The following is a 24422-nucleotide window of genomic DNA, read 5'->3' as shown; positions in this document are numbered from 1 at the left end:
AAATTCTGGCAAAAAGATACAGATATTCGGGAGAAAAAAAAAAAAAAAAATTCAGGCAAACGTCGCTAACCTGAGACCTTTTTACCATGTATTTTCATCATTTTACCCTCAAAATTAATTGTAATCCATGTAAAAATGCGTAGTGATTCGTTTCCAACCCTATATAGCTGCTTGGTAACAATGGTAACATGAATAAATGTAGTTATTCAAATTCGGACATTTTTTTTTTTAATTCGGGCAAAAGCAAAGCATGTCCCCCCCCCCCCCCCAATAATGGGAGCCCGTACGTATATGGCCATGCACACATTATTTTGCAGATTTCTTTTTAAAAAGTTAACCTTTTGACAAAATTAATTACTCTTATCATTACTATGTAATTTTCTTAACCCTAACCCTAAACTTAACCCATTTTCTTTCTGAGGGCCGTCTCCCTGTTGACCAGAGGCGGATCTGGGGGGGGGGGGGCAGGGGCCCGGGCCCCCCTAAATTTTGCGACAGTTATAATTTTATTATATATTTAATTTCCATTGTTTTACTATCCCCTCCAAACCTCCATTCCGCCTCATGTCATTGCCCCCACCCCAAATGGATTTTCTGGATCCCCCACTGTTGACTGTGGTTGCATTAAATTTTATAGCGCCATACCCAACAATTTCTTTCTGGCAGACAAGATGAGAACACGCATACGAATGACATGGATCAGGAGGATATGCTGCCCGTAAAATTGTGGATCAAAATAAACTCGAAGACCGCGAACTCGTGAATGAATCCACAGATCAAACGGATGCAGCTGAATGCTGAATCAGAAAGAAAGAAAGAAATGTTTTATTTAACGACGCACTCAACACATTTTATTTACGGTTATATGGCGTCAGACATATGGTTAAGGACCACACAGATTTTGAGAGGAAACCCGCTGTCGCCACATAGACTACTCTTTTACGACAGGCAGCAAGGGATCTTTTATTTGCGCTTCCCACAGGCAGGATAGCACAAACCATGGCCTTTGTTGAACCAGTTATGGATCACTGGTCGGTGCAAGTGGTTTACACCTACCCATTGAGCCTTATGGAGCACTCACTCAGGGTTTGGAGTCGGTATCTGGATTAAAAATCCCATGCCTCGACTGGGATCCGAACCCAGTACCTACTAGCCTGTAGACCGATGGCCTAACCACGACGCCACCGAGGCCGGTTGCTGAATCAGACGCTAACTATGACGTGAAGGAAGGAACTGTTTCATTTAACGCACTCAACACATTTTATTTACGGTTATATGGCATCAGACATATGGTTAAGGACCACACAGATATTGAGGGAGAAACCCCGCTGTCGCCACTTCGTGGGCTACTCAATCATTTTGATTAGCAGCAAGGGATATTTTATATGCACCATCCCACAGACAGGATAGTGCATACCACGGCCTTTGTTACACCACTAGCCCAATGGGTCCACCGACGGGGATCGATCCCAAACCGACCGCGCATCAAGCCAACACTTTACCACTGGGCTACATCCCGCCACAACTATGACGTGAAGACGAATGCACATAATATATGGTATTCGAGACATTACTTGTTCTGTTATTCCAGGGTTCGACAAATCCATTTGGGGGGGGGGGGGGGGGCAGTGACAGGAGAAAGAATGCCAAGGAAACTTTGGGGGAGGTTTGGAGAGGAATCGTAAAAAAATGAAAATTAATGTATAATAAAATTGTAACTATTGCAAAATTTAGGGGGGCCGAGCCCCTCCCCCCTAGATCCGCCTCTGAATCCACTAACCCTAGATCCCGGCTAGTGGATTTTTGGTCTGGGCTAGTGGAAATTATCCACTGTATTGTTGTACACGGGAGGTCACGATGCCGTCGTCTGTTATTGTCAATGGCGGCGCAGACGGTACGGCCGGTACGGCCGGTACGGCCATGGTCGTATCACTTTTTTGTTTATATTTGTTGTATCTGCGAAAATGTGCTTCACAGGTGAATCTGAAAGGAGTCTGGCAATCTCGAGCCGTTCCACTATTTTTTACATTGCGCCGCCCTTGATTGTCATTTGAGGTATAGTGCCTTCAGAAAAGCAACATGTCAGATCAGTGCACGTTGCACGTGCCCGACGTGGACAAATGGACCCGCTGCTATAGCCAAAAAGCGAAAGGTCAACAACAAACTCACCACCGCAGCAGCAGCTCTTTATTTTGCTACATCGATCCCTCCACCATGGTCGTGTCTCAGGCGCCCGTGCAATAATTTTAGCAGAGGTGGCGACAGAATATATATGGGGTCGAGCCATTCTCCCCCCGAACATGTATTGAAAAAAAAAACACACAACAAAAACAAACATTTTCTTGAACAGGAAGGGGTTCGACCATAAGCGTACGAGACAAGGGGCAGGGTACGGGGGTGCAACTTCCCCCTAGTGCTGCTGCAAAATCTCAAATTCGGGCAAAATGTGCTAACCTGAGACCTTTTCCCCATGTACTTTCATAATTCTACCCTTAAAATTTGTTGTAATCCAGGTAAAACGCATAGTGATTCATTTGCAACCCTATATTTAATATGATGATGATATAGCTGTTTCGTAGTAATGTTAATATGAATAAATGTTGTTATTCAGATTCGGGCATTTTCGTTGAATTCGGGCAAAAACCAGCCAGCGTACAAAAATAGTAGCCAGTACGCCTATGGGTTCGACTCCCGAAATCCACCTCTACATTATGTGCATACGTGTATGTAAACTGAATGTTGAGGGATATGGTAAAATTTCTGCATTAAGAAAAACCCCCAAAACACGTCACTGATTTCTAAAATTTGTTATTTTACTAAATTACACTGCATTGAATTATTAAAGAAGACCGCATGCGTTCAATATCGCGTTTTTCAATAGTTAATAAATATGCTTGTGCAGCACCACCATTAGTGAATTAGCCAATGAACTCGTGTTTGTTCCGTTTTGTAATAATGAGTGGAAAATGTAAAGTGTGGACCGAGACCGGTTAACATGGAAACGTTGACCATTTACAAATGGCGGGCACCTGTCGTTTGGAAATGCATAAACATTTGAACTGGTCATCTTGTCACTGACATGAATATGATGTGAGAATTTATTTTAATCTATTCGGAACTAACGATACTGGAATTATTAAGTATGTAGAAAGATGTTCATGGCCTATTTAGATGTTTTTTTTGTTTGACTATATATTTCCGATGGTCGTGTTTTTTCGCGAGTATGTTACAGAATCAAAACATTGATTTCTAACATTATGTGTCTGAAAGTTACCTATAATTTTTAACGCCTTTAATTTAGAAATTTAATCTGGAGATAGATAAATAAATGGTAATTCAGGCACTGTATATTTGTGTGGGGTGGGGGATCTATAGTCCTACCCACAGGAAACGCCGTTTTTCATACTATTATAGAATTTACTACAAGTTATTTATTTTTGAACATGACTTCGACCCGTAACTCCGATTCAGTGGTTAGGGTTAGTCTTTAGAGCCTTTGATATAGAGAGGTATGGGTCAAACTCTTTCCCACAGAAAACAAGTCATGCTAGGGATGTCTTTTCAAATATTGACCTTTAGACATCACCTAAGAAAGTAAACATTGCTTGTGTGGGGTTACTGAAACTGAGGGTGCGAAGGACCCCCAAGTTTGTAGGGGAGGTTGGGAGCATACTTATCTGGATCGTAAAAAATTAATATGCTCTAGTCGCATCGTTAAAACAAACTTTAATTTTTGTTTACTTATCTGGAAAAAAGCTTGTGAAAGCTAGATATTAAATCAGTTTCCCACATTCTACAAATAAAATTCATCATAACAATCCAGTGTATGTACTGGTGTAGCTAGTATTTTATAGGAGGTGGCCCCACATTGCCTATGAGTTGTGATATGGGGTGAGCGACAAATATGAAAGGTGGTTGAGATAATAAAACAAAATGTGTAATAGGCATGGCCTACATGGTCTGGGAGCAGGTTAACTCACCCCTAAACGAACTCCCTACCAACTTGCCCCAGCCACTGGTTAACTTGCCCCACTCTGTTTAATCAACTCATATCATTACCGTTTTATTAATTAAATATAACAATTGTTTAAAGGGACATTCCTGAGTTTGTTACATTATAAAAAAATTCCGACTAATAAAATATTTCTACGATTAAACTTACATATTAAATATGTTTTCTTGTTTAGAATATCAGTGTCTGTATATTCAATCTGTTTCTGGTCGTCTTAATATTTATAAGGAGCCCAAACTGGATTCTGTTTTCAAATAATTTCGTATGTACAGAAAAATTATATTTTAGGAAATAAAATGAAATTTAACCTAGTAAAAATATTAGAACGATCGAAGACACGTTTAATATACAGCCACTAATATTTTATGCATAAAAATATATTTGATATGTAATTATAGTCGTTAAAAAGGCTATATTAGTCGATAACACCTTAAAAGTTGCAGCAAACTCGGGAATGTCCCTTTAAGCAATAATGTGCATTAAATATTGTTCAATATGCACACCAGTCATATTCCTTTAAGGATATATAGGACACGCTCACACTGGATCTCCCCAATATCAAACCATTTCAGTAAGTGGTCATAATAGCAGAGTTTCACTGTAATATTCATAAATAAAATGACACCAAAGTTGTAGACGTCCACTTTTAATTTCTTCACAATTATTTACGGACAGTAAAGTTTAGGTTAAGTTGTGCAAACACTGGAACGAGTTGACCAAACGCTGGGGTGAGTTGGTAGGGGGTGAGTTGGTTTTGAGGCGAGTTGATGGTCTCCCCTTGTTATGCCAGTGAGTATGTGCATATATATAAAACAATGCTTTTAGGGGTGGGGTGTGTGTTAACCCAGTGAAAAAGTGTTCGCTTGATGCGCGGTCGGTCTAGGATTGATTCCCATCAGTGGACCAATTGGGCTATTTCTCGTTCCAGCCAGTGCTCCACAACTGATGTAACAAAGGCCATGGTATGTACTATCCTGTCTGTGGGATGGTGAATATAAAAGATCCCTTGCTGCTAATCGAAAATAGTATCCCATTATGTGGCTGCAGCAGGTTTCCTTCCTCAATATCTGTGGTCATTTACCATATGTCTGATGCCATATAACCGTAAATAAAATGTGTTGAGTTCGTCGTTAAATAAACCACTTCCTTCCTTCAATTCAATAGGATGTTTTTCTTAAAAAATAATCACTAAAACCCATATCATTCAAATTTTAATCTAATGTAACAATATTACAGGCCTGTTTGCAAACTGATTCATATTGTCTATGTTCATATATATTTTTGAGATGTCAGTTTAATTTTCTTTTAGTTTTGATGGGGGAGTTTAAACCTTTAACATTAGTATATTTTATTTCAGAATGTCTGTCAGAAGCTGGTTACAGTGAACATGATTGTGAGCGTCTGACTACAAACATGTCATCGTCTTCTAGCCCCACCAGGTCCCTGAAGGACCCGGACTCCATGAAAAGTCCTGACAGAATGGAAAAGTATCAGGAGATTTAAAAAATATATCTCTCTCTGTTTCTATATCTGTCTCTGTCTGTCTGTCTGTCTCTCTGTCTCTGTCTCTGTCTCTGTCTCTGTCTCTCTCTCTGTCTCTCTCTCTCTCTCTCTCTCTCTCTCTCTCTCTCTCTCACTCTCTCAATCTTTCTTTGTCTCTCTATGTTTCTCTCTCTGGGTACGGGCCTCAGTGGCGTCGTGGTTAGGCCGTCGGTCTACAGGCTGGTAAGTACTGGGTTCGGATCCCAGTCGAGGCATGGGATTTTTAATCCAGAGACCGACTCCAAACCCTGAGTGAGTGCTCCGCGAGGCTCAATGGGTAGGTGTAAACCACTTGCACCGACCAGTGATCCATAACTGGTTCAACAAAGGCCATGGTTTGTGCTATCCTGCCTGTGGGGAGCACAAATAAAAGATCCCTTTCTGCTAATTGGAAAGAGTAGCCCATATAGTGGCGACAGCGGCTTTCCTCTCAAAATCTGTGTGGTCCTTAACCATACGTCTGACGCCATATAACCGTAAATAAAAATGTGTTGAGTGTGTTGTTAAATAAAAACATTTCTTTCTTTTCTTTCTCTCTCTGGGCTGAGTTACTTATAAATAATATTAAAAAAGTTAAATAAAAAAAGTATTACATCTAGTTTCATTTTTTTAAAAACACCTATTTTCATTTTAAATGTCCCCCACACCCAGCAAAAAACAACATGCATCTAATTTTTGCAGACTTCACCATTTTTATTTACCATATTAATTTTGTAATGGAATTTTCCCTTTCTCGACAAATGGATGAGTGCTATTATTTTAAAATGAAAGTTTGCAGTACTGAACTTCAATAAACTATGCTTATATATTTTTTAAATGATCTCTATATATGGCTAACTCATTCTTTCCATTTTAGAAAAATTATTCCCATTGACCAGAAGTTGGAGAATCGATTAAATATGAAAGATTTGGAAAAACTGCAAGATGCATTTATGGTAAGATGTTTAATGTTAAAAAAACCTATTTAATAATACAATGTACTAAGATTAATAGGTGAAGAATTAAACTATTGTTGCAGCCTATTTCTATTTTAAATGATTTATCTTTAAATAATTACAAGTTATAAAGTATTTTTTGTGTTTACATATAAATGTTTGTCTGTAGACATGAGCCAAGTTAATTATGCTATGATTCCTAAAATATTCTAGCATGTGCCAGCAGTGTTCGAGATTAACGGTATCCCGATATCCCGGGGATACCAGACTTTAATTTTGGATACCAGACTTCAAGAACCCAGTATCCCACAGGGATACCATATAATATTAAATTTTCAGGTGGGATACCAGATTTTTAAATGTTAGTATCCAACTGGGATAGTGCCCAATTTTTTAAATATTGAACACTGGCCAGATGGTCACATCCACCTCATGGTTCATTCCTTGTTGTGGTGAGGTAGCTTGCATGTATCAGTGACCCAGAGAGCTATGCCAGCGGGAGCTTCGACTCCTGGTAGGGCCACCCAGGCTGGATTGGTTGAAGGGTAGAGGCTAGACTAACAAGGACTACTGTCAAAGACGGATGAGCTGGGCTAAACTACTTGTAGGGAGGCACCTAACCACAGCTCAACACATTTCCGCTCATGTAACAGATGACAACAGAAACTTGAGAGATGGTGCTCAACCATTGGAGACCCGCCATGGTGGAAGAGTGCCAGGCCCTATGCCTCGAAAGGGTCCAACACAAGTTACTGGTGATCCCCGTGCTCTGTTTCATGGTGCCAGGAGACGGATGGAATGGGATAAGAACCAGAGAAAAGCAGTCTGGCCTTCAGATGAACCCCTGATGGAGAAACTCTTTGGCCACTTGGAGAACCTATGGAATACGTACAGCAGCTTTTGTTCGAGCCACTGGGGTCACTATCTGAGCGTACGATGATGATGATGAAGAAGAAGAAGATGGGGAAAGACTTCCGAATGTTCCAGCATTCAGTTCATTCAGGCTTAGGGTTAGGGTTAGTGATATTATTAGCATGCATGCTGGAACGTTCGGAAGTCTTTCCGAAGATGGTCACATCAAGTGACTGTTGTGAGCTTACATATGTACCTGATCAAATTAAGAACCCACTGGATTACAGGTCTATGAAAGTTAAAGTTTTGCATAAACCGTTTATGGGTTACGCAAAAACAAATTTAGGTAACCCATTTGTGAACCTTTGTGAATTAGGCCCCAGATATATATCAAAGAGAGAGATACAGCTTAAAAACACTAATATTGGGGGAAGGGGGGTTAGGATATTCATATTTACGAAATAGACTTAACTGTAACATCTGACTAGCCCAACATTGAAAATCACTAGCCATGGGAGTGGGGCTACCATCATCTTGAAGCCCTGGGTAACATGTCAATAATGTCGTAAATTCAGTGCATGAACGAAAAATGGGTTACGCAAAACTAGACGTACGTGAGCGACACGCGAACGAAACTGTCACTCTCATAATCTTAAGAAGCCTGCATTAATTATTACTTATATGGGTTAAAATATCAGGAGTAATATTCAATACTAAAAATGACGATGTTTGGTTAACATTCGCTAGCTAGTTATTCTCTAAAACTTCATCCAGAAGTACCGTAATGATTATAGTGTTTTTAGAGGAGTATATGTATTCTTCTTTAAGACCTGTGTGTTTACTGTGTGTGTTTTCAGACACAGGGAGAAGGTTATGACAACAGACTGAGTCTCAACAAAGCTCAATTCTGTGAGGCCCTGTCTATCTTACTGAAGAAAGGCTCCAAACAAGAGGTAGGCCAGTATGGGTTGTGATATACGCAGGTTATTTAACATGTATTATAAACAACATAAGAACCAGTCAGCTTAATATCTTTATTAGGCCAGTAAGGGTCATGATATACGCAGGTTATTTAACATGTATTATAAACAACATAGGAACCAGTCAGCTTACTGTCTTGTGTTTTCTTCCTCCCTCCCTCCTTCCCCCTCTCTCTCTCTCTCGCTCTCTCTCTCTCTCTCTCTCTCTCTCTCTCTCTCTCTCTCTCTCTCTCTCTCTCTCTCATTGTGCCTATCCCTCCGTCTTTTTCACTCTCTCCATTTCTCTGTAACTATCTGTATCTCCCTCTTTCACTCTACCAAGTGTTGCCATAACTATAACCATATATATGTTTGAATTCCAATTGCTGTAATGTACTGCTGAGGTGCCATTAAACAGACATTCCTTTTCTTTCTCCACCACCTGTTTTTCAGTATGCTGACCTGTTTGACAAGATTGACGTCACACAGGAGGGCACGGTGGACTGGGACAAATTCGCGTCTCACATGTTGTTAGAATTCTATGAGAAAGACGACCGGGTCAAGTCTACACAAGTTCCACAGTGGAAGGATCTTAAGGCTCTCCCAAGGTAACAGATAATCTACCCCCGCCCGCTACAGACCCTGGTCAGGCCACTGGTGCTCTCTTGCACTTGCCAAGTGTGGTTGGCACTCCACCCCACCCCACCCCACCCTACCCCACCCTCAAAACCTTTCCTGTCCGCAGTGGAAGGATCTTAAGGCTCTCCCGAGGTAACAGATAATCTACCCCCGCCCGCTACAGACCCTGGTCAGGCCACTGGTGCTCTCTTGCACTTGCCAAGTGTGGTTGGCACTCCACCCCACCCCACCCCACCCCACCCTACCCCACCCTCAAAACCTTTCCTGTCCGCAGTAGAAGGATCTTAAGGCTCTCCCGAGGTAACAGATAATCTACCCCCACCCGCTACAGACCCTGGTCAGGCCACTGGTGCTCTCTTGCACTTGCCAAGTGTGGTTGGCACTCCACCCCACCCCACCCCACCCCACCCTACCCCACCCTCAAAACCTTTCCTGTCTGCAGTGGAAGGATCTTAAGGCTCTCCCGAGGTAACAGATAATCTACCCCCGCCCGCTACAGATCCTGGTCAGGCCGCTGGTGCTCTCTTGCACTTGCCAAGTGTGGTTGGCACTCCACCCCACCCCACCCCACCCTACCCCACCCTCAAAACCTTTCCTGTCCGCAGTGGAAGGATCTTAAGGCTCTCCCGAGGTAACAGATAATCTACCCCCACCCGCTACAGACCCTGGTCAGGCCACTGGTGCTCTCTTGCACTTGCCAAGTGTGGTTGGCACTCCACCCCCCCCCCCCCCCCCCCCCCCCCCCCTACCCCACCGTCAAAACCTTTCCTGTCCGCAGTGGAAGGATCTTAAGGCTCTCCTGAGGTAACAGATAATCTACCCCCACCCGCTACAGACCCTGGTTAGACTGCTGATGCTCTCTTGCACTTGCCAAGTGTGGTTGGCACTCCACCCCACCCCACCCCACCCTACCCCACCCTCAAAACCTTTCCTGTCCGCAGTGGAAGGATATTAAAGCTCTCCCAAGGTACAGATAATCACTGACTTTGATGGATTTTGTTTAGGGTTTTCTTTTGTATTTTGTTGCCTACTGTCCTTTCCTTTTTCATCTAGCATCATACCTAGCTGCAGTGCTAGCCCAATACGCGATCAATCTAGAATCGATTCCCGTCAGTGGGCCCATTGGGCTATTTCTTGTACCAGCCAGTACTTGACAACTGGTGTAACAAAGGCCATGGTATTATACTATCCTGTCTGTGGGATGGTGCATATAAAAGATCCCTTGTTGCTAATTGAAAAGATTAGCTCATGAAGTTTCCTTCCTCAATATCTGTGTGGTCCTTAACCGTATGTCTGACGTCATATAACCGTAAATAAAATGTGTTGAGTGCATCATTAAATAAAACATTTCCTTCCTTCATACCTAGGCGAAAATATCTAAGGATTGAATTTCGAGGGATGCATATCCCATAATTGGCTCCAACAAAGCAGCTCAGGGGGTTTAAACACTAACTGTTAACCTGTGGTTTGATAAGACAGCCAAAATGTGTGTGTTACTATAGGAAAACATGATTGAACCTTAAGCAAAGAAATTAAAATAAATAATTTATGATAGGTATATCAGTTTTCCTTAATATTAATGTCATAAACTCATTTGATAATTACCATTTTAACACAGTTAATAATGTTTTGCTGACAGTTGGTCATTTGTTTACAACTCAGCTATTACAAGTCAACAAGATCGTCGACATATATACCTGAGTGTTAAATTTTCATAACATTTAGCAGGGCTTCAAGAATTTTTACAAAATCCACTAGCCATGGGATCAGAGATTTAAAAAATTTACTAGCCACAATTAAAAATCCACTAGCCCTACTTTATTTAATACAATTTTACTAATCATAATAATTGGATATGTTAACTAAATAGAGAGATAGAGATTAAAAACACTAAGATTGAGGGGTGGGGGTGGGGGCAGGATATTCATACTGACAAAACAGACTTAACTGCAGCATTTAGCAACTTGTTTTTTACTAGCCATCAGGCATGGCAATAGCAGTTATTTACTAGCCCAACCTCGAATATCACTAGCCATGGGAGTGGGGCTACCATAATCTGCCATGCATCTAGGTAAAATGTGTGACATCAAACTACATTTGTACTAATCATAATGATGTCATATTACAGATGAATTCAGCTTTAGAACTGTGATTTACTAAATATCAAATTAAAATGTTATTTTAGAAGTGTTATAGGATAAATAGAATCCGTTACTCATGTTTTTTAATAGGTAAAATATCAACCACATCTAGTTAATCAGTATTTGTCTCGGAGATTTACTAAATATCAAGTGTTATAGGATAAATAGAATCCGTTACTCATGTTTTTTAATAGGTAAAATATCAACCTCATCTAGTTAATCAGTATTTGTCTCGGAGATTTACTAAATATCAAGTGTTATAGGATAAATAGAATCCGTTACTCATGTTTTTTAATAGGTAAAATATCAACCTCATCTAGTTAATCAGTATTTGTCTCGGAGATTTACTAAATATCAAGTGTTATAGGATAAATAGAATCCGTTACTCATGTTTTTTAATAGGTAAAATATCAACCTCATCTAGTTAATCAGTATTTGTCTCGGAGATTTACTAAATATCAAGTGTTATAGGATAAATAGAATCCGTTACTCATGTTTTTTAATAGGTAAAATATCAACCTCATCTAGTTAATCAGTATTTGTCTCGGAGATTTACTAAATATCTAGAATCTGTTACTCATGTTTTTTAATAGGTAAAATATTACTAGTTAATCAGTATTTGTCTCGGAGATTTACTAAATATCAAATTAAAATGTTATTTTACAAGTGTTATAGGATAAATAGAATCTGTTACTCATGTTTTTTAATAGGTAAAATATCAACCTCATCTAGTTAATCAGTATTTGTCTCGGAGATTTACTAAATATCAAATTAAAATGTTATTTTACAAGTGTTATAGGATAAATAGAATCCGTTACTCATGTTTTTGAATAGGTAAAATATCAACCTCATCTAGTTAATCAGTATTTGTCTCGGTGATTTACTAAATATCAAATTAAAATGTTATTTTACAAGTGTTATAGGATAAATAGAATCTGTTACTCATGTTTTTGAATAGGTAAAATATCAACCTCATCTAGTTAATCAGTATTTGTCTCGGAGATTTACTAAATATCAAATTAAAATGTTATTTTACAAGTGTTATAGGATAAATAGAATCCGTTACTCATGTTTTTTAATACGTAATATCAACCTCATCTAGTTAATTAGCATTGGTCTCGGAGATTTACTAAATATCAAATTAAAATGTTATTTTAGAAGTGTGATAAGATAAATAGAATCCGTTACTCATGTTTTTTAATACGTAAAATATCAACCTCGTCTAGTTAATCAGCCTTTGTCTTTGTAGAGCCTTGATAAATACTGATTAATAAAACTCAGTTGCTATTTTCCTTATTAAAAAGCATTCATGACGAATCCTCTCCACTGGCATAGGAAGTGGGGGGGGGGGGGCAAGGGGGCATGTGCCCCCCACTTTGTGGGAGCAGCAAAGTTTATATTTATACATGAATTTATATATATATGTGTGTGTGTGTGCCCCCCACTTTTTGGCACCTTCCTACGCCCGTGTTCTCAATACTTTAAATATGTGGTTATATTTTTCAGTCCACACAAGGAGGTGGTACAGAGAGTGAGGTTCCTGAAAAACACAAACCGATACGTGGCCATCAGTAAGGTAGGAATATCTCGGTGTTTGATTCATCACTTGTCTCAAAGTGTTACAGACGGTTTCACTATATATATCAGACTGAGTGTTATTTTGTCATCACATTGAATGACCTTCCCCCATCCCATCCTCTTCTTCTCAACCTTCTGTCATTCCTCTCTTTCTCTCATTCACTGTTACTCTCTGTGTGTGTCTCTCATTCACTTTCTCCGAGTGTCTCTGTCTGTCTGTCTCTCACTCTGTCTCTTCTCTCTTTCACAAAAAAAAAGAAAAAAATAATTCTTATAACAACAAACCAGACAAATAATATTGTTGAATGGGAAATGGAAGTGTGTGGCTTGGAGATAAGCACCCGTCATAGTTGGAAAGACAAGGACTGGCATGTGGAGGTGGACAGCCAAAGACGTTGAAAGACAGGAGGAGTTACTTGATCGGGAAGAAATCAGATGGAATTGAAGGAGAGAAGAGAAAAGAAAGGGGGGCAGAGGGATTAAAAAAAATTGTTTTAAAGATATCTGATTTTTGTTTCATGTCTACAGAAGGGCTGTGTATCAATAACTGACTGTTAAATTGTTTTAATCTAGAGGATGGCTGTATATCAGTAACTTTTATATTGTTTACATCTACAGGAGGGCCGTGTATCAATAACTGTTACATTGTTTACATCTACAGGAGGACAGTGTATCAATAACTGTTAAATTGTTTACATCTACAGGAGGGCTGTGTATCAATAACTGTTAAATTATTTACATCTACAGGAGGGCTGTGTATCAATAACTGACTGTTAAATTGTTTACATCTACAGGAGGGCTGTATATCAATAACTGTTAAATTGTTTACATCTGCAGGAGGGCTGTATATCAATAACTGACTGTTAAATTGTTTACATCTACAGGAGAGCTGTATATCAATAACTGACTTAAATTGTTTACATCTACAGAAGAGCTATGTATCAATAACTGTCAAATTGTTTACATCTACAGGAGGGCTGTGTATCAATAACTGTTAAATTGTTTACATCTACAGGAGAGCTGTATATCAATAACTGACTGTTAAATTGTTTACATCTACAGAAGAGCTATGTATCAATAACTGTCAAATTGTTTACATCTACAGGAGGGCTGTGTATCAATAACTGTTAAATTGTTTACATCTACAGGAGAGCTGTATATCAATAACTGTTACATTGTTTACATCTACTGGAGAGCTGTATATCAATAACTGACTGTTAAATTGTTTACATCTACAGGAGGGCTGTATATCAATAACTGACTGTTAAATTGTTTACATCTACAGGAGGGCTGTGTATCAATGTGGGGCACTGACCTCAAGCTCCAGAGGTCACTGAAAACAGGAACTGATTCCTGTAAGGCTAGGGACTTATGGGTAACGGATTTTGTCCCACTGCAGAATGTTAACAAGATTGCTCTGGCTTTCACTAGCAAGGAGATAGGTAAGATTTCCATTACAGTTAAATTTAGTTTTGTTTGACAACACCACTAGAGCGCATTGATTTATTAATCATCGGCCATAAGAAGAAGCAGCGATTGTTTTTATATATTTATATATATATATTTATATTATATATATTTATACATGTATTTATATATATGTGAAGGGCAATCTTGGCAAAATATTTTTGTGTCTGGTTTTAAACGTGACTTTTTCTTAAAATGTGCGGAGGAATCCTTAAACAAACATTCCTTTTCTTTTGAAATAATTCTAGTGTAAAATGTGCTGAGGCATCATAGAATAAATGGGGCGGGATGTAGCCCAGTGGTAAAGCACTCGCTTGATGTGCGGTCGGTCTGGGATCGATCCCCGTCGGTGCTACCCATTGAGTTATTTCCCGTTCCAGCCAGTGCACCACTCATGGTATATCAACGGCCATGGTACATACTACACTGTCTGTGGGATGGTGCATATAAAAGATCCCTTGCTGCTAATCGAAAAGAGTAGCCCATGAAATGGCGACAGCAGGTTTTCTCTCTGAATATCTGTGTGGTCCTTATATGTCTTAAGTCATATAACCATAAATAAAATGTGTTGAGTGCATCGTTAAATAAAACATTTTTCTTTTTTTTTCATAGAATAAACATTCCTTTCTTTTCCATATAGCAATAGTTAAAATGTGCTGAAATGTTGTTAAACAAACATACCTTTCCTTTTGAAATAGCCATAGTTTAAAATGTGCTGAGGTGTCATTAAACAAACATTCCTTTCCTTTCCAAATAGCCATAGTTTAAAATGTGCTGAGGTGTCGTTAAACAAACATTCCTTTCTTTTTCCATGTAGCCATAGTTTAAAATGTGCTGAGGTGTCATTAAACAAACATTCCTTTCCTTTCCAAATAGCCTTGGTTCAAAATATGCTGAGGTGTCGATAAACAAACATTCCTTTCCTTTCCAAATAGCCATAGTTAAAATGTGCTGAAGTGTCATTAAACATTCCTTTCCTTTCTGTTTCAGCTATCTATGACTTGAGCAGCAAGCTGGAGTTCAACTGTCAGTACAAAGTTCAGGGTTTACCGTACACACCGCTGTGCCTTGATTACTGGTTAGTGATAAACATTACATTCCTTTCTTTTATTATACAAAGTTCAGGGTTTACCGTACACACCGCTATGCCTTGATTACTGGTTAGTGATAAACATTACATTCCTTTCTTTTATTGTACAAAGTTCAGGGTTTACCGTACACACCTCTGTGCCTTGATTACTGGTTAGTGATAAACATTACATTCCTTTCTTTTATTGTACAAAGTTCAGGGTTTACCGTACACACCGTTGTGCCTTGATTACTGGTTAGTGATAAACATTACATTCCTTTCTTTTATTGTACAAAGTTCAGGGTTTACCGTACACAGCGCTGTGCCTTGATTACTGGTTAGTGATAAACATTACATTCCTTTCTTTTATTATACAAAGTTCAGGGTTTATTATACATACCGCTGTGCCTTGATTATTGTTTAGTGATAAACATAACATTCCTTTCTTTTATTTACAAAATTCAGGGTTTATTGTACAAACAGCTTTGTCTTAATTATTGGTTAGTGCTAAACATTGTTACATTCCTTTCTTTTATCAGTGTCGTCCTTGTCATTTGCATTCATTTGGTCTCACATTGCACATTGACCGTGTTATTTCCATTTTCTCATCTCTTTTCCATTTCTTTCTCACACTGATAATGTTATTTCCATTTTGTAATCTGTTTTTCCATTTCTTTCTCTCATGTTGACAATGATATTTTCATTCTCTTATCCTTTTAAAATAAATTCTCAGGATTTATCTTAGATGGTAGAATGCTCGCCTGAGTTACTATGGGTCATAGGATCAAACCTCTTTGGTGGGCCCATTGAGTTTTCTCCCATCCTAACTTGTGCCCCATGACTGGTATATCAAAGGCTGTGGTATTAGCTGTCCTGTCTGTAGGAAACTCCCTTGCTGCTGATGGAAACATACAGCAGATTCTCTCTGAAGACCATGTCTTAGAATTGATATTAGTATTGATATAGTCTGTGCACTGGGCAACGGAAAGGGGTTGACCTCTGTTCAGTCCGGACGTCCCGTCCAGTGGTAAAGCGCTTGCTTAATGCGTGGTCTGTTTGGGATCGATCTTCATCAGTGGGCCCATTGGGCTATTTCTTGGTAAATCAAAGGCCATGGTATGTGCTATCCTGTCTATGGGATGGTGCATATATAAGATCCCTTGCTGCTAATCGAAAAGCGTAGCCCATGAAGTGGCGACAGCGGGTTTCCTCCCTCAGTATCTGTGTGGTCCTTAACCATATGTCTGACGCCATATAACCGTAAATAAAATGTGTTGAGTGCGTCGTTAAATAAAATATTCACGCTTCGGACATGTTTAAGACCACACCCTTTTTACGGGATGTGTTTTTGTGGTGTTGTTTACTGTTACCTCTCCCTAGGGAGATGTTTTTCCTCTACATTGTAAAGGTATGACTCAGGTTGAATAGCATAATTGTTGTGCTAGCACTAGGTAAGTATGAATAATAATAATGAAAATTAGAAACACATTTTCTAAATGTTTGACATCCAATTGTCAATGATTAATAAATCAAAGTGCACCATTGGTGTCATTAAACAAAACAAATTTTAACTTTCTATGATCTGGACATCTTTTTCTATATGCTCTGCTTAAAGTTTTCTACATTTTGTTTTATTCCATTTTTAAAAAAATTTCAGGTCCAACCCAAACAATGTGAATGAGGCCATCTTAGTTTGGGGAGATGTGGGGGGATACATCAACATCATTTTCTTTACCTCAGCAAATATTGCCTTGTTCGAACGTCCGCCAGCACCAGCCGGGGAAAAGCAGGGTAAGAAAAGTTTATTTCTGATGTTTAATACATGCAGTATGTGACATTTAACTACTAAATTTGGTTTAAAACAATTCAGAGATGTTACAATAAAAGCCACTGACCGAAGTTATTAACTGTTTTGATGCCATATAACCATATATAAAATTGTAAGTTGAGTGCTTCATTAAATAAAACATTTCATTTCATTCTTTGCCTAGCAGTGTTCAAGGTTTTTCGGACCACCCTAAAGTATGTAGTAGCTCAAGCGTTTATATTATTTCCCGATATATATTTTACTTGTATATATAAAATTATGGGGATAAAATCTAGTTTGGATTGCTACTACTGAGTACCATGAATATTAGGATGACCAGAGACATTTGAATATACGGAGGGCAGGACGTAGCCCAGTGGTAATGCACTAGCTTGATGTGCGGCCGTTTTGGGATCGATCCCCGTTGGTGGGCCTATCAGGCTATTTCTCACTCTAACCAGTTCACCGTGACTGGTATATCAAAGGCTGTGGTATGTGCTAACCTGTCTATGAGATGGTGTATATAAAAGTTCCCTTGCTACTAATGGAAAAATGTAGCGGGTTTCCTCTCTAAGACTATATGTCCACAAATGTTTGACATCCAATAGCCGATGATTAATAAATCAATGTGCTCTAGTGGTGTCGTTAAAACAAAGTTCAACTTTTTAAAACTGAATATACTGGCATTCTAAACAAGAAAGTGTATTTAATATGTACATTTTAGTAATTAAAAAGACTCTGTTAGTTGGAAACATCTTACAATTAATGTCAGTAAATTCGAAACATCTTACAATTAATGTCAGTAAATTCGAAACATCTTACAATTAATGTCAGTAAATTCGAAACATCTTACAATTAATGTCAGTAAATTCGAAACATCTTACAATTAATGTCAGTAAATTCGAAACATCTTACGATTAATGGCAGTAAATTCGAAACATCTTACAATTAATGTCAGTAAATTCGAAACAACTTACAATTAATGGCAGTAAATTCGAAACATCTTACAATTAATGTCAGTAAATTCGAAACATCTTACAATTAATGTCAGTAAATTCGAGACATTTCCTTTAAAGCCACAGACCCTGGTTTTAACTCGTAAAAAATGGACACAAAGTTTAGTTAATCTACAAACCTGTAACACATTTGGATAACAGTTACAACAGAGTGAAGCAAGAATATGTGACACTGAAGCTGTGAAATACCATTAAAAATAAGACTAAACCTCGACTCCATAACCGTTATTTCTCAAACGCACATGCTTTTTTAAAAATATGAAAAATACATTTTGTGGTATTGGAAACACCAAGTTGTCCAGAAACACTTTGGTTGTACAGAAGTGGATAATCTAAACACTACAATATAAGTAATGTTTGATTTTAGTGATCATAAACGGCTCTAATAGTGAAAAATATGTCTACGTTAGTGTTTTAAAACTAGGGTCTGTTCCTTTAAATATCACTGTGCAAATCATATACTAAACAATATTAGATAATGCACTGTTAGTGAAGCTGTGTGTTGCTCATTTGAAATAGCCACAAGTTAGCGTTTAATTTTGTCACATACTTTAATCATAAAGCTTTTATAAAGGTCACGTTTATTAACTGCACAAGCCTTGCCTGCATGGAAACATTACTGAAAGTCGATATTTTTTTTTATTTTATTTTTTATTTATTATTATTATTATTATTATTATTTTTTTTTTTTTTATTATTATTTATTTTTTTTTAATTATTATTATTATTATTTTATTTTTTTTTATTATTTAAAAAAAAAAAAAAAAAAAAAAAATTCATGATTGCATTTTTTGTACAGTATAATGCACCTATTAATGCTATTGTGTTTAACACCTAACAGTTGATTATTCAGTATGCTGGGGTGTCATTAAACCAACCTTCCTTTTCTTGTTATAGGATCTATTTATAATTAGGATATCAATGTGTCTTTACTCATAATTTGTGTTCAGTGTACAGGGAAGGAGCAGGATTTAGCTCAGTCGGTTGAGTTCTTTCCTGAGGCGCTTGCGTTATAGGATTGAACCACCTTGGTGGATCCATTCAACTGAATGTTTTTTTCTCGTTATAACCAGTGCTCCACAGCTTGTCAAAGGCCATGGTATGTGCTTTCCTGTCTGTGGGAAAGTGCATATAAAAAGATCCCTTGCTGCATTAGGAAAAATGTAGCGGGTTTCCTCTGATGACTATACAATTCAGAATTACCAAATGTTTGACCTTCAATAACTGATGATTAATTAATCAATGTGCTCTAGTGGTGTCATTAAACAAGACAAACTTTAACTTTAACTTTCATTGTACAGGGAGTATTTATAATAAATAATAATTAAATGTCCATTACATTAATTACAATATAGCGTCATCCCATTGGTCCAGACGTAGCAATGGGAATTTGTTCAATTCTCGATGAACGTAAAACGGGAACATCATATCTGATGACGTCATTTTATATGGGGGGCAAGACATAGCCCAGTGGTAAAGCGCTCGCTTGATGCGTGGTTTTTTTATCATTGATCCCCATCGGTGGCCCCATTTGGCTATTTCTCATTCCAGCCAGTGCTCCACAACTGGTGTAGCAAAGGCCATGGTATGTACTATCCTGTCTGTGGGATGGTGCATATAAAAGATCCCTTGCTGCTAATCAAAAAGAGTAGCCCATGAAATGGCGACAGCGGGTTTTCTCTCTCTATATCTGTGACGCCATATAACCGTAATTAAATGTGTTCCTTCCTTTCCTTAATTTTATATGGGCAAGTTGTCTTATTGAGCGTTATTGTTTATGGACCAAAAATAAATCAAAATAAAGTATGAAGTTTTAGTGTTATTATTATTAATTGTAAGTATTGTCTGTTATTTCTTTTACGTTCATCTGGATATGAACAAAAACTAATCTGCAAACTTATGTGAAAATGACTTTACCGATTCTCACAGTTTGCAGATTTTTTTTGGGGGGGTTCATACCCTGATGAGCGTAAAAGGAATAAAAGACAATCCTTAATTGCGTCACATAATGATGACTTGGTGTTTAATCGGTCCATTTGTATAAAAATAATGTCACTGGACCTCATATTGTGTCTTACTCTTGTTTTGTGTTCATTGTACATTGAGGGTTTTTTCTATAAGTATTGCATCGCAATATGACTTACTTGGTGACTTGGTTTTTGATCTGTTTGTTAATATGTCTGCCCTTGCATGTTTCAGTTTGGCAGGGTAAGTCGTAGGATGTAGCAGTGAGTGGTTTCTTATCTCGGATGTACTTTGAAACAATTAAATTTCTGTTACATTCATTACAGTTAAAGCCATATTCTATAATATTTATTTCTGTTCATATTTAAATTGCAAAAATATATTACTGTCGTAATATGTATGTATTATGGATAAGGCCTAGTAAGTTGTATAACTTGTGCCTAATCCATTTGTTCGTTAAAAAGCAATAAAATATGTTTCAGTCAATCAGTTAAAAGCATCCTATTGGTCCAGCCGTAAAAGTAACATCACCAAGGAATGTCATTTTTGAGGACGTCATATTTTATTGGTACTTACTGGCCTCGGTGGCGTCGTGGTTAGGCCATCGGTCTACAGGCTGGTAGGTACTGGTTTCGGATCCCAGTCAAGGCATGGTATTTTTAATCCAGATACCGACTCCAAACCCTGAGTGAGTGCTCCGCAAGGCTCAATGGGTAGGTGTGAACCACTTGCACCGACCAGTGATCCATAACTGGTTCAACAAAGGCCATGGTTTGTGCTGTCCTGCCTGTGGGAAGCGCAAATAAAAGATCCCTTGCTGCTAATCGAAAGAGTAGCCCATGTAGTGGCGACAGCGGGTTTCCTCTCAAAATCTGTGTGGTCCTTAACCATATGTCTGACGCCATATAACCGTAACTAAAATGTGTTGAGTGCGTCGTTAAATAAAACATTTCTTTCTTTCTTTCTTTCTTTGTCTTATTGAGCTTTATTGTTTAAGAAACATAAAATTAATTCAAAATAATTAAATTTCCATTACATTCATTACCACATAACATCATCCCACTGGTGCAGCTGTAGCAACGGGAGTTGGTTAATTTCTTGATGAATGTAAAAATTACGTCATATGGGAACTTCATATTTGATGATGTCACTTTATTTGTACTTTGTCTTACTGATCTAGTGGTGTCGTTAAACAAAACAAATGTTTTTGTCTTATTGAGCATTATTGTTTTTAAAAAAAAAAACCAAAACCCAAAATGTACTTTTAGTGTTATTATTAGTAAGTATGTTTTAAATTTAATTATTAGGATTGTTTGTCATTTTTTGGCATACATTGGTGTATAAACGAAAAAATTCATCTACAAACTTACGTGTGAATGGCTTCAGTGATTCACACGGTTTGTGAATTTTTAAATTGTTTTTGATGAACGTGTAAGAAAAATCCTCCAGACAATCCTTAAATAAACATTGACAAATCAGCCATTACAGGTACTTGTTAGCCAGTCATGGAAATAAACTCTGAATTAGATTGAACTAAGTACCTTTAATCAGTGGCGTAGCAAGGCAAGTATTGCATCCCCTAACCAGTGGACCGTTAGTGCTCCCCTAGTCCCTTCCACCAATCCAGAATTTTGCACCCAGGGCAACTGCCTCGGTGGCCCTGCCCACGCTATGCCACTGCCTTTAATGTTCATCAGACTTTTATGCAGTGGTAGTGGTATAGAAAACATTACCATGTGCTGGTAAACCTTTCTTTTACTCTAAAACAACACAAATCATCTTTAGTTTACTTAATATCAGAATTAAACCAATTTTACACACGTCTAAACTCTTTGTAGCACACAAGGAAATTTGTTTTGCAGGGAACAGTTCAGTAAAACAAGGTGTGTGGTTGGGGTTTATTCTTAATTATTGAAGTGTTTTTAATTTTTATCCTGCAATGTACCACTGTTTCTATTGGCCAATTATCACGATCAATTAAGGTAGAGTCGTAAACATATACTAGCAGGTTATGACTTTTCATCCTGTAACTGCTGTTTCTATTGGCCAATTATGATGACCAGTTAAACAGGGCTTCTAGAATTTTTATAAAATCTACTAGACATGGGATCAGTGATTTTTACAATTTACTAGCCACAATTAAAAATTCACTAACCATAATTTACTTTAGGTAAATACAATTTTAATAATAGCAATAATGTCACCTAAATAGGGAGATAGAGCTTAAAACACTAAGATTGGGGTATGGGGGTGGAGCAGGATATTCATATTTACAAAATAAAACTTAAATGCACCATTTGACAACTTTGTTTTACTAGCTGTTGCGCATGGCAATAGTAGTTATTTACTAGCCCAGTCTTGAATATCACTATCCATTGGAGTGGAGCTACTGTAATCTAGAAGCCCTGTATTAAAGCAAAGTCATAAATTTATGTATACTAGTGGATCATTACTTTTATGATGTCACATGCATAGACACATGTACACTACAAAACCATTAATTTTACTTAGATCATCATATTAAATTGTATGTACATGTAGGTCAAATAACAGAATTAATAGTTTTTCCCCTTTTTAAGGATTGTAGGATAAAAATAATAATGAGTTAATGGTGTAGGATATTGGCTTTATACTGTATGGCCAAATGGGAAATTTTGCTCAGCAAGCCTTGCGGAATATCCCATTCTTACCTTCTCTGGATAAAACTGCCACCCAACGTCATTAACTACATATGTACCATTGTTATTCTGTATATTAATTTACAAATTCATTTTATGTAGTTTAATTTTCTTTGTTTCAAAATGCATCCTTCAGAAACTGGATCATGTTTTTAAATACTTTTAAACATTTTTCAATATTCTAAATCTTGCTTTTTTTTCAATTTTTGAATTGATATTTATGTTGTAAAATATACTATTATATGTAAATGTGATATTTACATTTGAAATATCCAGCCATTTTACTTTTAATAACTAATGTTGCATTACAAATAGTTTAACTGAGCTAAGTAGTTAAGATAATAGTATAATATATAGTATATAATATAATACACAATAATGGCTTTTTTTTATAATATAAATTCAGCTGAGTCAAGTACTAAAGATAATAGTATCATATAACTGGCCTTGGTGATGTCATGGTTAAGCCATCGGACATAAGGCTGGTAGGTACCGGCTCCAACCTAGAGTAAGTTTTAACAATTCAATGGATAGGTGTAAGACCACTACACCTCTTCTCTCTCACTAACCACTAACAACTAACAGTTAACCCGCTGTCCTGGCCAGACAGCCCAGATAGCTGAGGTGTGTGCCCAGGACAGCTTGCTTGAACCTTAATTGGATATAAGCACGAAAATAATTTAAAAGAAAGAATAATATTAGTATTTAATATAATACATAATAATGTTTTTTTCTTTATAATAGAAATTCAGTGTAGAAATAAAACTAATCATTCATTTGAAAATAGATGTACATATTTGAGTGCCTTGAGGGTTTTTTGCACCTCATTCTGTAGTTTTGAGAACTGGGGCCTAATTCATAAAGGTCTCTTAGGCTCTGCTTTGCACTGAGAGATCGCAAAGTTGCGAGAGTTTAGTGAATTAGGCCCCTGGTTTTGATCTTTCTTGCTTCTTATATTACATCTGCTGATTTCGTTTTGTGGTTTGCTAGGTTTGCAATTTTAGATAATAAACATTTACAATTATTTGTGGTTATACATTTTATTTACATTTTAATTGTTCATAGCAATTTGTTCTTTTTAAAAAGGGATTTTTTTTTTTTTACTTTTTGTGTTTTTAATATTCACAAATGAGAAAAACTGCATCCAGTAACCTTTATGATATTTGCAGTTGTTGCATTTTTTTAATTATAATAAAGTTTATTATAATCTACATATATGTTGTATTTTGTTTCTACATGCATATATGCACAATTATTTGTGGTGGAGAAACAAAAGAGCATTTGCATCCAGTTGCAGTTTATAAATATTTATCTTTCTATATTGTGGTTGTTTATGTTGGTGCTGTGTGTAAAGTGGAGGGATTTACAGTACATTGGTTTTGGCACTTAATTAACAGCAGTGTTACGGACAACTTTTTTGCACAGTTTGGAACAGAGATATGACTAAATATGCCAACAGCGTCAGATTTATTTATTTAATATACAACATTGCTTCTTAACTATATAAGGTTACCAAACATCTTACAATTGTACATGTATGTATTAATCATGTTTGTTTTTTTATCACATTCACTTGATTCAAAATAGATTAAAAATACACAATGTCATGTAGTACATTTGTATATAGAAATGCAAATAAATAAAACTACTCGTTACAAAATATCCTTAAATTAAATGATCATATAAGACATTAATTAATTAAAACAGAAACTTTCTTCTTTAAAAAATCACAAAATTTCAACATATTATTTCTGTTTATTTC

The 24422-nt window shown here is 37.2% G+C and overlaps 1 protein-coding gene across 1 annotated transcript in view; it reads left to right on the top strand.

Moving 5' to 3' along the window:
* Positions 1-3016: 3016 nt before the first annotated feature.
* LOC121373471 (WD repeat-containing protein 49-like) overlaps positions 3017-24422 on the top strand; it is a 126117-nt gene continuing 104711 nt past the window's right edge. Inside the window, exons 1-10 of the mRNA XM_041500136.1 lie at positions 3017-3090; positions 5370-5499; positions 6411-6489; positions 8199-8294; positions 8754-8908; positions 12587-12656; positions 13944-14100; positions 15116-15203; positions 16852-16985; positions 20217-20225. Of these exons, the coding sequence (XP_041356070.1) occupies positions 5426-5499; positions 6411-6489; positions 8199-8294; positions 8754-8908; positions 12587-12656; positions 13944-14100; positions 15116-15203; positions 16852-16985; positions 20217-20225 (862 nt within the window). The 5' untranslated portion in view covers positions 3017-3090; positions 5370-5425. The remainder of the gene's footprint in view (positions 3091-5369; positions 5500-6410; positions 6490-8198; positions 8295-8753; positions 8909-12586; positions 12657-13943; positions 14101-15115; positions 15204-16851; positions 16986-20216; positions 20226-24422) is intronic.

This window comes from Gigantopelta aegis, chromosome 5 (genome assembly GCF_016097555.1).
Source record: "Gigantopelta aegis isolate Gae_Host chromosome 5, Gae_host_genome, whole genome shotgun sequence".
Taxonomy (NCBI): domain Eukaryota; kingdom Metazoa; phylum Mollusca; class Gastropoda; order Neomphalida; family Peltospiridae; genus Gigantopelta; species Gigantopelta aegis.
This window is presented reverse-complemented; position numbering and strand designations above follow the sequence as displayed.